We start from the raw sequence: 11,728 nt of genomic DNA, 5'->3' as shown, positions 1-11,728 counted from the left end.
GGGATAGGCGTTGGGGGGGTAGGCGGGGGCTCCCCACCCAAGCCATGCTTTTCTCTGACCCAGAAACCTCTAGGCTGTTCGGTTGCCCACTGGTCTTGGGGGGCGGTAGCCCAGCTGGAGACCGGGTGCCCCACTTCTCTTCATGGGGCAAGAGCCCACGCGCGGCTCTCCTCAGACCCAGGACAGGTCTTTCTTGGCGCCCAGCCTGCAGCACAGCTTCCTGACCGCTCTGCCTGGGGACTGGCAGTCACGAGTCAGGCCCATCTGGCTCTGGCCATTTGCCCCCTCAGCGCCCCAGGCAGGGCTCTACCCTGGAGGCCCCCGCCCTGGCTCACGCCAGGTGGCTTTGCCGGCACCGGAGAGCCGTCTGGCTGGCGCCCGAACACCTCGTCGTTCTTGCCATGGGTGTAGGGCTTCTCGGATACCGCAGAAGGGTCAGTGTCTGGGTCCTGCTCCTGGCTCACCCGCCAGGACTTGGGATCTGGGGTCCCACCTTGCACAGCCTCCGTCCACTCCCGCCTCCCCGACTTCAGGATCTGGAGCAGTACGCGGCCAGCTACAGCGGGCTGATGCGCATTGAGCGGCTGCAGTTCATTGCCGACCACTGTCCCCCACTGCGGGCAGAAGCCCTGAAGATGGCCCTGTCCTTTGTGCAGAGGACCTTCAATGTGGACATGTATGAAGAGATTCACCGCAAGCTCTCGGAGGCCACCAGGTGACACCCGGGGCTTGGCCAGAGGAGACAGGGCCCTTGGTGGGAGCAGACTACAGGGACTGGGCGTGGTGTGTCCCCTTGGGTCCGGCCTGGGCAGGGCCTTCCTGTGCTCCCGACTCCTGACACCGTCCCCGTGTGGGCACTTAATAGCGTCCCTGCCTCCGTGTGGGGACATGGCCTTCTTTGTTGAAGCCAGGCAGGGCGATGAATGGCAAAACAGGCCAGGTTCTCAGTCGCCCTGTCGTGGGGCTCTCTGCGCCGCCCTGGCCTTTCTTTGCGTGCGCAGGGCGCGTAGACGTCCTGGCGGGAAGCGGGTCTCCTGGAGAGGACACCTTGCTCTCCTCTGTGCGTGGCCGCACGCACGCGCCTTCTCCCGGCGGGCATGCGCTCCAGGCTGTGGGCCCGTGTTCCTGTGCAGCCTGGGCGCTCCCTCGGCAGGGGCTGGGCAGGGGCCCCCGGGGACACCCCTCTGCCTGCGCCTCGGGCCCTGACACCTGAGCACTCCCTCAGGGAGCTGCAGAACGCGCCGGACACCATCCCTGAGAGTGGCGTGGAGCCGCCACCCCTTGACACGGCCTGGGTGGAGGCCACTCGGAAGAAGGCTCTGCTGAAGCTGGAGAAGCTGGACACGGACCTCAAGAACTACAAGGGCAACTCCATCAAGGAGAGCATCAGGTGCTGCTCTCGGGAGGCCGGAAGGCTGGCGGCCGGCAAGGCCCCTGTGGCCCTGGGCCAGGTCCGCTCACATCTGGCCCTACAGGCGCGGCCACGACGACCTGGGTGACCACTATCTGGACTGTGGGGACCTGAGCAACGCCCTCAAGTGTTACTCCCGGGCCCGGGATTACTGCACCAGCGCCAAGCACGTCATCAACATGTGCCTCAACGTCATCAAGGTGGGCCCTGCCTGGGGGGTGGGCGGCCGGAAGGGCTGCGGGGCAGTGCCGCCCCTGAGCCAGGAGGGGGCGCCCCAGCTGAGCCCACCCCACCTGCCCGCCAGGTCAGCGTCTACCTGCAGAACTGGTCTCACGTGCTGAGCTACGTGAGCAAGGCCGAGTCCACCCCGGAGATTGCCGAGGTAACGGCGGCGTCCCCACTCTGTCCTCGGACCCGGTCCCCCGACCGCTGCGCCCCGGTGGGCGGGGCCCTCCCCAGACTGCTCTTGCCCCTCAAGCTGGGGCAGGGCCCAGGGAAGGACCAGGGTGTGGAGGCTGGTGGCTGACGTGTCCCACTTTCCCCTGCAGCAGCGTGGGGAGCGGGACAGCCAGACCCAGGCGATCCTCACCAAGCTCAAGTGTGCTGCCGGTGAGGGCTTTGGGCCGGGAAAACGCCACCGAGGAGACCAGCGCTGGGGTGGCGCGTGCGGGTCCGATGTCAGTTCTCACTGCCAGGGCGGGGGGCCTCATCGCAGCGGAGGAAACGTCCGAGCCGCCCCAGGGGTGTCCGCCAGGCCACAGTCCTGGGCGGGGAGGCCAGTGCGCGGCCAGTGGTCAGGGACAGAGGTGTGGGTAGCGGGTGGGCCTGGGGCTCCTTCGTAGGAGTCCTCACCTCTGCTGCTCACGGCTTCTCCGGGCCAGGCTCACGGGTGTGGCCAAGTTTGACCAGAGTCCCCGTCCTTGACCCTGGGAAGCGCGGCTGGGGTGGGGGAGGCAAGGGCGCCGGGCTTCATTCTGCCCTCCCCCCGCCCCCCTGCCCCGCAGGCCTGGCCGAGCTGGCCGCGCGCAAGTACAAGCAGGCCGCCAAGTGCTTCCTGCTGGCCTCGTTCGATCACTGCGATTTCCCTGAGGTGAGGGACCAGAGGCCGAGTGGGGCCGCGCTCTTGCTGGGACTCCGGAAGCAGGGGGAGGACTCATGGGTTACGCTCTTTATTGAGGGGACGCCCCGTTCAGGTGGGTGGTGGGTGGTGCGTGGGGCAGCGGTGACCCAGCCTCGTGTCTGTTGTCTCCTTGGACTCTGTCTTGACGGTCAGTGACCCCGGGTGTCTGTCCCAACTCTTCTTGCCCTTAGCTGCTTTCTCCCAGCAACGTGGCCGTCTACGGTGGCCTGTGTGCCTTGGCCACGTTTGACCGGCAGGAACTGCAGCGCAACGTCATCTCCAGCAGGTGGGTAGGGGGTGGGGTGCCGGCCCTGCGCCCCCCGGGCCTGCTCCCTTCCGGAAGTGTGAGGACTCGTGCCGGGCAGGCCTTTGGGGGCGCTCAGGCCCTCGGCCGTTGGCGCAGGTGCCCGTCAGGGCAGGTGCGGGCCGGCTCTGAGGGCCATGCGTCTGCAGCTCCTTCAAGCTGTTCCTGGAGCTGGAGCCACAGGTTCGCGACATCATCTTCAAATTCTACGAGTCCAAGTACGCCTCGTGCCTGAAGATGCTGGATGAGATGAAGGTGAGGGACCGGCCAGCTGGGGGGCGGGGGGCTGGGGGGCTGGGGCCGGGGAGCAGCGGTGCCTGAGCGGGTCCCCTCACCAGGACAACCTGCTCTTGGACATGTACCTGGCCCCCCACGTCAGGACGCTGTACACCCAGATCCGCAACCGCGCCCTCATCCAGGTAGACGCGGGGGTGCGGAAGCTGAGGCGGGGTGCTGCGGGCGGGCTCGGGAGTCCCCAGTGGCTGACTCGGCCTCGGCCCCGCAGTACTTCAGCCCCTACGTGTCGGCGGACATGCACAAGATGGCCGCGGCCTTCAACACCACTGTGGCGGCGCTGGAGGACGAGCTGACGCAGCTCATCCTCGAGGGGCTCATCAACGCCCGCATCGACTCCCACAGCAAGGTGGCCGGCCCGGGGCCAAGGCCGTGGGTGCAGGGAGGGCCCCTGGGCTGTGGGGAGCACTGCTGAACCCCACCCCTCCGCCGCAGATTCTGTACGCCCGGGACGTGGACCAGCGCAGCACGACCTTCGAGAAGTCCCTGCTGATGGGGAAGGAGTTCCAGAGACGCGCCAAAGCCATGATCCTGCGGGCGGCCGTGCTGCGCAATCAGATTCACGTCAAGGTGAGGGCAGGGGCAGCCCCCGTGCAGACGCGCAGCAGGGTGGGCACACACACGTCCCCTGGGCTGAGCAGCCCCGTCTCCACCCCAGTCCCCTCCCCGAGAAGGGAGCCAGGGGGAGCTGACGCCGGCCAACAGCCAGTCCCGAATGAGCACCAACATGTGAGGGCACCCACTGGCCTCCAGGATCGGCTCGTGCCCTGCCTGCCCCCATCCACGGCCTCGACACACAGGCTCCCACGGCTCACCCGCTACTTGTGGAGGGGCCTGTGTACCCCTGTGGCCCCTGCTATGCAGGGCCCCCCGCAGGGGCGTCCAGGCCCGGCTTCTGCTGTTCCCTCGCCCCCTGCTGTGCCCTGGCTGTGCCCTGGCGAGGCGGGCTGCTGCTGCTCAAGGCCCTTCCCGGAAGGAGAGACCGGCAGGGCTCACCCGTGTGACTTCCCCGTGTCACCCCCACCCCCAGCAGCACCCCCTTGTTGTGTCACCGAGGGTGCAGGCAAGTTCAACGTCAGTCCATTAAAGGGCAGCCTGAGAACATTCCCTGGTGCCATTCCTTTCCGCTAAAAGGGCTTCCGAGGCCCATCTCCATGAGGTCAGGCTTTGGGGTCAGGGCTCCCCACCCCATTACACAGGCCGAGCGGCGGGGAGGGGCCTGAGACCAGCCCACGCCCCCTCCTTTAGGGGTTTCCCAAGGCAGCGGCTCCACCCTCCCAGCCTCGCGTCCAGGTCTCGCAGGCCCGGGGTCTGCTCACGCCGTCTGGTTCTCTGCATCGTTTCAGAGATGCGCGTTTATTGTTCACTTCTGAACACACACGTTGCAGGGAGGGGGCAGGTCCAGCCTGGGCGCCTGCTCCCTGGTGCAGCATTTCTGGGCTCCTGGCGTCGGCCGAGGGGAGACCAGCTCTTCCTTCCGCGCAGAGTAGCGGGAGGCTCCCTGAGTAAAGGCATTTCCTTAAGCGGGATGCGTAGAGGTCACAGCGGCAGTCCCTGGGCCTGGGGAGGCGCTGTGTCCGGCTCTGGCTGCTCCTCAGGCCAGGGCGCTGCCCACCACCTCAGGAAGGCCGCCTGGCTCCCCGGGTCCTGCTGGCTGGGGCTCCTGCAGCCTGGACGGGGCCCCCTTCCAGGCCAGAGACTTCTCCAGTTTGGTTTTAAAAAGCAATCCGTGACCTGGCGGCAGAGGAGGAGGGTGGTGGGGCTCAGGAGGCTGAGGGTCCCACTGCCCGCTGGGGGCTGGGACTGCGGGGGGGGCGGGTGCGGGCGGCAGAGGCGCCCTTACCTGGGCAGTCCGCAGCCTCTCTGAACGCTCGCTTCTTGCAGCAGCCCCGGCACAGGTTGAACACACACCTGTTGCCCTGGACGCGGGGAAGCCGGTGAGCCTGCGGCTGTGGCCCCTCCACCTGAGCCAGCCCCCCAAAGCCCAGGGTCGGCCAGGAGCACCGGTGGGCTGCAGCCCGGCCCAGGGCCTGCCTTCCACACCGCAAGCGGCTGTCGTGAGGCGGGCAAACAGCCATCCTCCCTGGGGCTGCCCCCCACGTCCGCACGACAGGTCCTGGGCAGTGTCAGCAGGGACCGCGCCGCCCGCCGCCCCCTAATGCTGAGCTCCGGCCTGGGCAGCCCGGCCAGACTCACCTTCGGGTTTCCACACTGATCACACTTAGCGTATTTTGCTGAGAAAAGAACAGAAGCAGGTGTTGGCGAAGCCGGGAGCCGGCCCGAGGACGCAGCACACGTGTCCCCACCGTGTACTAGGTGCCTGCCACTAGAACCTTCTCCAGAGGGTGGCCCCAAAGCCCATCCCCACCTCCAAGCAGCAGCCAGGGGAGCAGGGGGCAGGCCGGGCCGCGGTCACTCACCGTGGCAGCCTGGCTCCCAGCAGGCCCTTACCACTGCGCTCCCCCCGCCCGGGGGAGCAGCCCCTGGGGCCCCACAGGGAGAACAGCTTACGCTTCAGCGAGGGGTCGAAGGTCTTGTGGGGGTTCCTCAGCTGCTTCTTCTGCTTGTTCTTGGACAGGACGTCGGTGCCGCCCTCCTCCTCCTCCAGGGCCCGCTTGCCGCGCGCACCCCCATTCTCCTCGCTCCCTTCCCTGGGCCTGGGAGGGCAGGGCAGCGGGCAGAGCCGGCCCCGTGGAGGGGTGACTCACCAGCCCGGGGCCCAGGACGTGTACAGCGTCCCACAGCTCGGCTCCTGGGCTCCCGGGGCCGTGGCTGGGTCTGAGTGGCCCCAGATGACAGCCCAGCCACGGCCGCAGGGACCCAGGGGAAGCTCAGGGGTGCCTGCCACTTGCCCCCAGGACAAATCCACTGGGACCGCTTAAGAGAATCACCTTAGGGGACAGCTAGCATCCCAAGAGCGAGCCGAGCCGCCAGCTCCCTCCACCAGGGCTGCAGAAGGCCCGCCAGGCCCTGGTGCAGGGAGCGGGGTGCCCTCTCCTCCGTGTGTACCCCGGCCCGTGGGCTGGTGGGAAGCTCACCCTGGCCGCAGGTAGGGCTGGCAGATCCAGTGGAAGAAAGGCAAGCCGCCAGAGGGCTTCTCTCCCTCTTTCTGCCTGGATATATCCTCCTGCAGAAGCCCAGAGCAACCCAGGTCACGGAGCCTGGCCGCCCCGCCGCCCACCCGGCCACCCCGCCCCCAGCCGGCCCCACCACCTGCCTGACACCGCAGCTTCAGCTCCCGGCTCACGGCCGCGGCAGCCTCCAGGGTCTTCACCTTGGCGAGCTCCTCCCGGAGCTGCTGATGCACCTGCAGCCTGAGACAAAGGCTCTGTCCCTGAGCCGCCCCCAGGTCGAGCCCCTGCCCGGCACACAGACCCGACTCGGGAGCGAGCTCTCCCGACACACGCTTCCAGAGAGCTGAGCAACTCACGTGTGGTGCCACAGCTTGAAGAGGTGTGCGCGGACGCAGGACAGGGGGCAGGGGTGCTGCCGCACGATGTCCAGGTACTCCTCGGCCAGCTCCCACACGGCAGGGCTGCGGCCCTCAAACAGGGCGGGGTTGTGCAGGTTGCCCTCTGGGGAGAATCGGGGAAGGAGGGCTCAAGGCGGCAGGCGCTCACGTCCCCGGAGGGGCGGCCCCCACCATTCAGGCCACGGGCAGCCGAGGCCTGGGAGTGAGGCCAGCACAGGCCCCGGGCAACCGGAATGGGGCCCAGCCCCTCCATGGCCCATCAGCTGTGGCCCATCGGCCACGGCCCTGCCTCACCTGCACTCATGACCCCCTGGACTCCTGTGTCCCGGATGCAGCGCTCCACGTCCCGTAGACACTGGATGTTCCCGTTGGCAAATACAGGGATGGCCACTGCCTTCCTGTCGGGAGCAGGGGCAGACGCTCAGCGGAGAACCGTGTCTCCTTGTGCCCCATAGCAGGCACAGAGCTCCAGCCCCCACACTCCCTCCGACCCCACCGCACGGCTCCCTGCCAGCTCGGGCAGCGCGGCCCCCTCCTCGCACACTCACCGCACGGCCTTGATGTGCTCCCAGGAGGCAGTGCCCGACAAGGGCCCCTTCTGCTCCTTGGTGCGCCCATGCACGGTCAGCAGCTAGAACACAGGCCTGGCTCTACTGTGCTGTGACCGCAGACCCCAAACCAACCCTTGGGCCTCACATGCCCAGTACCCTGGGCTGCAATTGGGGGCTGCTGCCTGTGGCTCATGTCCCACGGATCCAGCCGGCGTGCAGAAGCGAGGCGGCACCTTGTTCGAGGGCCGCTCCTCATGAAGTGGCAGCACGCCAGGTCCAAAGGTGTTGGGGGGGCACCAACCTGACTTTAAGGCTGGGGTCAGGTAGGGGAGGGCAGCTGAGGCCTGGCCCCTCCCAGGACCGGCCTCCTCCTCGGGAACACGCAGCTCCCCCACCCTCACCAGGCCTTGCCTCGGGGTCACCACGATTCTGGCCCTCCCTGGCGAGTCGGTGCCTCAAGGGAGCTCCTGGGGGCAAGGACCTCTCCCTGCCTGGTTTAGGGTGCAGGGGACACGAGGCAGGGGAGTAGGGCGTGGACCTGCGAGCCCTCAGCCCCTCACCTGGCAGCCAGCCTTCTCCAGCATCTGGGCATACTTCACGGTCTTGTCGATCTCCGGGAAGACTCGGATTTTGCACGTGACGGGCACAGCGAGTTTCTCGTGGGCCAGGAGAACTGGGGAAAAGGAGAGCCGGCTTCTGACGTGCGTGCTGTTCGCCTCGGGCCGGCCGCGGGGCGGTCTGCCAAGACACTGCAGGGCTGGGCCGGCTGTCCGGTTTGCGGTCGGGCTCGAAGGGGAGTGGCTGGTGCGGGGCAGTGGTTTCCCAGCCCCTCCTGCAGCCGCAAGTGTGCAGTGGCCAGGACCCACCGGCCACGACCTTGGGGCTCCTTTACCAACCACGACCCAGCCTGATCCCCGCCCCCGGCCCCAGCGCGCAGCCAACTCACTCATTCTCCGGAGCAGGTCCCACTCCTCCTGCAGGAAGGCACCGTAGTGACCTGCAAAAGAGCAGACGGTCCTGCCACATCACGCCTGGGGGCTGTGTGCCGGCTGCTGGAGCTCAAGGGCTTGGAGTGGGACGCCCACCACGTCTGGCCAACCAGCAACCCCTCAGACTCAGCGAAGAACAGTGTCTGTGCCCCAGGCCGGGGAGCGGTCCCAACGCCTGAACTACGCTGGGCATACAGCGGCAGGGCCGGGGGACGTTCATCCTCCCCAGGCACTAAAGGGGGCGACGAGCCTCAGGCCGGCAGAACCCTGTCACTCGAGGGAGGAGCAAAGACAGGACAGGGACGCCACCAGGAGCGGAGAGAAGGCCCTCCCCTGGTCGTGTCCACACCCTGGTCTGTAGGGGGCCCGCTGTGGTTTAGAGCCTTGCCCTCTCCCCACAAGGCAGTGCTCCGCACAGCGACCTGCGGCTGAACCCACCTCTTTTGGCTATCATCTGCGGGCAGCCCAAATTCAGGTCGATGGCGTCACAGTAATCCTGAGCCAGGAGAGCCGCCTGGACAAACACCTCCGGGTCATTGGCACAGAACTGGGAGACACAGGTGGTGACGTGAGCCCGACACAAACCCTGGGACTGCAGCTCCCCGGCCCCACAGGACATTCAGGGTCCCCGGGGCCGCCTGCAGGATGGCATCCTGTGCTAACGTTCACGTGACGACACGGGCCCACACCACGAGGAGGGGACGTCACAGATGCACGTCCGTCCCAACTGACACAACGCTGGCCTCCCGGACTTCAGGAGAGCAGAGCGTTCCTCCCCAGCGTCCGGTAACGAGCGCACACGTGGCACACGGGCAGGTGAGGGGGAGGGGCTGCCAGTCTCGCACCGCACTCACGGCGTCCCCTCACCCAGACTGAGCCGGCGCCCCGGGAAGGGGTCCATCTCTGCAAGCCCAGCCCCAGGAGCCCCGGGAAGCCCGGAGCTTCGCCAGAGCATGCCCGCCCCCTCCCCCGCCCCCCGAAGTTGGTTCTGGAAAGATGCGGCACCTGGCACTCCCGGCCAGGCCCCTGCCCACCTGCACAATGAGAGGCCGGTCCTCGGGGCACACCTCGCAGTACAGGTTCTCCTTCCGATAGTTGGCGTCGCGGACGAAGACCTGGGCGTGCAGCATGGGGGTGTAGCAGAGCTGGGCCCCGTGCCGGCGGCTCAGCAGCCTCCAGGCCAGCTCACTCTGGTCCACCATGGGCGCCACCACGTGGCGGGCGCCCCCCAGGGTGCGGCTCCAGAACTCGAAGCCCTGCAGCTTTGGCATCGCCTCCACACTGAAAAGGGGGAGACCAAGGGTCGGCCAGGGGCGGAGCGGCAGGGCAGCCTGAAGGCATCGGATGGAGCCCGGAGGACGCACAACCCTCCTCGAGGCCGCTCCAGCGCAGCCTGACGGTCGCAGGCACAGACATCAGGGTCCCCCTGCTGCAGACCCAAGGCCGTGGCCTCGGGGCACCGCGTCCCCACCCGCTCGCCAGTGCGCCAAAGAGCCAGGGAACGCGCTGTCCTCGTCCCCCTCCCCCGGACACCTCGGTCAGGGAGGCGGCCCTGCCCACCTGCTCCGCACAGCGAACGCCGGGGCGCGCTCGCCGGCCCGTCGCACCGGTGCCGGCCGGACGCCCGCGCCGCAGCCGCCCTTGCCCACAGGCCGCCGGAGCAGCCGCGGCCCCCGGCCTCCCCCAGCCGATCCCCGGCGGCGGCGACCCCGCGCACCGAGCTCCGCGTCCCGAAGCAGTCACCGGCCTGGCACCGACCGAGCGCGCCCCTGGGGGCGGCACTGCCCGGCCGGGGTCGCACGGGGAGGTCGCACGGGGAGGTCGCACGGGCGCGCGGGGCGCCGAGGCGCTGTCACCGTCGCTGCCGCCTCGCGCGGGCGCCCGGCCGGACCCGCGGGACACGCACCTGCCCGGGCCCCTCCCGGACCGCCCGCGGGCCTCTGGGAGCCAGGCCGCGGCGGGGGCTCCCTCGCTGCCCGCAGGCCGCCACGCCGGGGCCGCCGCCCGGCCCAGGGCTCCGCGCCGGGGCCGCCGGAAGGTGCCTCCTCCAGGGCGGTCCGGGCGGCCCGCGGTGCGGCGGGAAACGCGTCCCCGGGAAACCGCGCCCGGTCGCGGAGGAGCCCCGCCCCGCGAGGTCGGAGGTCAGAGGCCGGAGGTCGGCCGGGCCCCGCCGCAGCGCGGTTGGGCAGGGAGGGGAGACCCGAGGCCCGGCTCGCCCGGCGCCCGCTTTCCACTCCGGGCTCCCGCTTCTGCCTCCCGAAAGGGCCGCAAGTCCCCCGCCTCGGCCGGGTGCTCAAAGGCCTCCGGGGGCCCCCCCCAGGCCGGAAGTGCTGCCGTCCGCGGGGTCCCACCCCTGCACTTCCGGGGCCCGGCCGGGGTGCGCGCGCGGCGAACCCGCCTGAAACGCAGCGCGCACGCGCAGGGCGCTCCCCGCCGCGGGGGCTGGCGCAGGCGCAGGCGCAGGCGCAGCCGGGAGTCGGGGGTGGTCGCGGCGGGAGCTGCGCGCGGGGCCCGCTGCGGGGCGGGCCTTTCCCCCGGCGGCTTTGAAACCCGCTCGCTCCCCGCCGGAGGCCGTGCGCGCCCCTCCCCGCCGCCAGCGCCCGACGCCCTGCCCGTGCCGGCCGCGCGAGCCGTGCTTTAATTCGCGGGCCCCTGCGCACGAACCCGACAGTGTGCAGGGACGGGGCCGGCGTTTCGTTCCGGCCTTGAATACGGCCGCGTCCCCGAAGGTCGGGCGCTGGAGGAAGGACAGGTCCAGACCGAAACGGCGAGCGCCCCGAGCACTTCCGCCGGGTCCGCGGGGTCGGCCGCGCCGGGACGCAGCCGGTCAGGGCGGGGACGTGCCGGGAGCGCGACCTGCGCCGGCTGCGGACGCTCGGGGAGGGGCAGAGGCGCGAGCGTCCGGTGCTGGACCTGGGGGTGCTGAGTCCGGGCGCACGGGACCGTTCTTCGCTTCGGCCCGTTAGGAAGAGGAAGGTGGTGCGGGCGCCTGGGGGGCGCCTGGGTCGAGCGTCCGCTCGTGGTTTGCGCTCAGCTGCGGGGGTCGGGTTCGCGGGATGGAGCCGCTTGTGGGGGTCTCCCCGGATGTTTTGCTCTCCTCCGCCCCTTCCCTCCCGCCTGCCCAGAATAAGGAAGTAAATCTTATTAAAAACACAAAACAACCCAGAAATCAGTGCCATGCAGTCTTTAAAAATACAGTAACTAGAAAACTTAAAACTACCGACGTGGGCAGGATTTCTGGAACCGCAGATGGAGGGGTTTTCCAAATGCCTTCCCAAAAAAGCAACGGTTCTAACAGGACGAATCGTTTAAAGCAACCATTTTTTTTTATAAATATTTTATTTGTTTATTTATTTACTCGACAGACAGAGCACAAGCTCTCTCCCAGGTGCCCCCCATCCCTTGACTCCTGACCAAAGACATACAACATTTAGGAGCACTTACACGGAAGTTACGAACATCAGGCAGGCCTGGCTGGCTGGTCAGCGGAGCCAGGGGCTGGGTGTGACCCTTGATCTTGGGGTTGTAGGTATGAAGCCCCATGTTGGCTGCAAAAATAAAATCTTTCAGAAAAAAAAAGGAGGGAG

The 11,728-nt window shown here is 68.3% G+C and overlaps 2 protein-coding genes across 6 annotated transcripts in view; one reads left to right on the top strand and one right to left on the bottom strand.

The window, feature by feature from the left end:
• Positions 1-4,233, top strand: part of GPS1 (G protein pathway suppressor 1) — a 5,435-nt gene extending 1,202 nt beyond the window's left edge. Inside the window, exons 3-14 of one of the 2 annotated variants that reach the window (XM_059378852.1) lie at positions 534-715; positions 1,226-1,390; positions 1,476-1,611; positions 1,716-1,793; positions 1,963-2,020; positions 2,416-2,501; positions 2,723-2,817; positions 2,985-3,090; positions 3,174-3,254; positions 3,341-3,478; positions 3,565-3,699; positions 3,788-4,233. In XM_059378852.1, the coding sequence (XP_059234835.1) occupies positions 534-715; positions 1,226-1,390; positions 1,476-1,611; positions 1,716-1,793; positions 1,963-2,020; positions 2,416-2,501; positions 2,723-2,817; positions 2,985-3,090; positions 3,174-3,254; positions 3,341-3,478; positions 3,565-3,699; positions 3,788-3,862 (1,335 nt within the window). In that variant the 3' untranslated portion in view covers positions 3,863-4,233. Of the gene's footprint in view, positions 1-533; positions 716-1,225; positions 1,391-1,475; positions 1,612-1,715; positions 1,794-1,959; positions 2,021-2,415; positions 2,502-2,722; positions 2,818-2,984; positions 3,091-3,173; positions 3,255-3,340; positions 3,479-3,564; positions 3,700-3,787 lie in introns of both variants that reach the window. The other variant, XM_059378851.1, reaches the window with a different exon arrangement.
• Positions 4,234-4,454: 221 nt separating this feature from the next.
• On the bottom strand, positions 4,455-11,344 carry DUS1L (dihydrouridine synthase 1 like). Of its 4 annotated transcripts, none has more exons than XM_059378847.1 (14): positions 10,806-11,344; positions 9,176-9,422; positions 8,580-8,688; positions 8,099-8,149; positions 7,713-7,825; positions 7,150-7,232; positions 6,896-6,999; positions 6,560-6,704; positions 6,347-6,443; positions 6,168-6,256; positions 5,641-5,786; positions 5,326-5,363; positions 4,973-5,048; positions 4,455-4,863 (listed from the first exon to the last, which is right to left on the bottom strand). In XM_059378847.1, exons 1-14 carry the CDS (start codon positions 11,318-11,320, stop codon positions 4,724-4,726), a joined length of 1,953 nt encoding a protein of 650 aa, XP_059234830.1. In that variant the 5' UTR covers positions 11,321-11,344; the 3' UTR covers positions 4,455-4,723. The 4 variants fall into 4 exon arrangements, with proteins under 4 accessions (XP_059234830.1, XP_059234831.1, XP_059234833.1 ...); XM_059378848.1 differs by lacking the exon at positions 10,806-11,344 and adding an exon at positions 10,048-10,485; XM_059378850.1 differs by lacking the exon at positions 10,806-11,344 and adding an exon at positions 9,859-10,021.
• Between the last annotated feature and the right edge of the window lie 384 nt (positions 11,345-11,728).

Source organism: Mustela nigripes, chromosome 16, assembly GCF_022355385.1.
Source record: "Mustela nigripes isolate SB6536 chromosome 16, MUSNIG.SB6536, whole genome shotgun sequence".
NCBI classification, from domain to species: Eukaryota; Metazoa; Chordata; class Mammalia; order Carnivora; family Mustelidae; genus Mustela; species Mustela nigripes.
Note: the sequence above shows the minus strand (reverse complement) of the source record. Positions and strands in the feature narration are given on the sequence as shown.

Coding starts and splice junctions, on each gene's coding strand:
- DUS1L (XM_059378847.1), bottom strand. CDS start 11,320: ATGGCACTGATTTCTGGGTTGTTTTGTGTTTTTAATAAGATTTACTTC. Junction 8,150..8,579: donor GCAGATGATAGCCAAAAGAG/GTGGGTTCAGCC, acceptor GCTCTTTTGCAG/GTCACTACGGTGCCTTCCTG. Junction 7,000..7,149: donor GAGCACATCAAGGCCGTGCG/GTGAGTGTGCGA, acceptor TGCTCCCGACAG/GAAGGCAGTGGCCATCCCTG.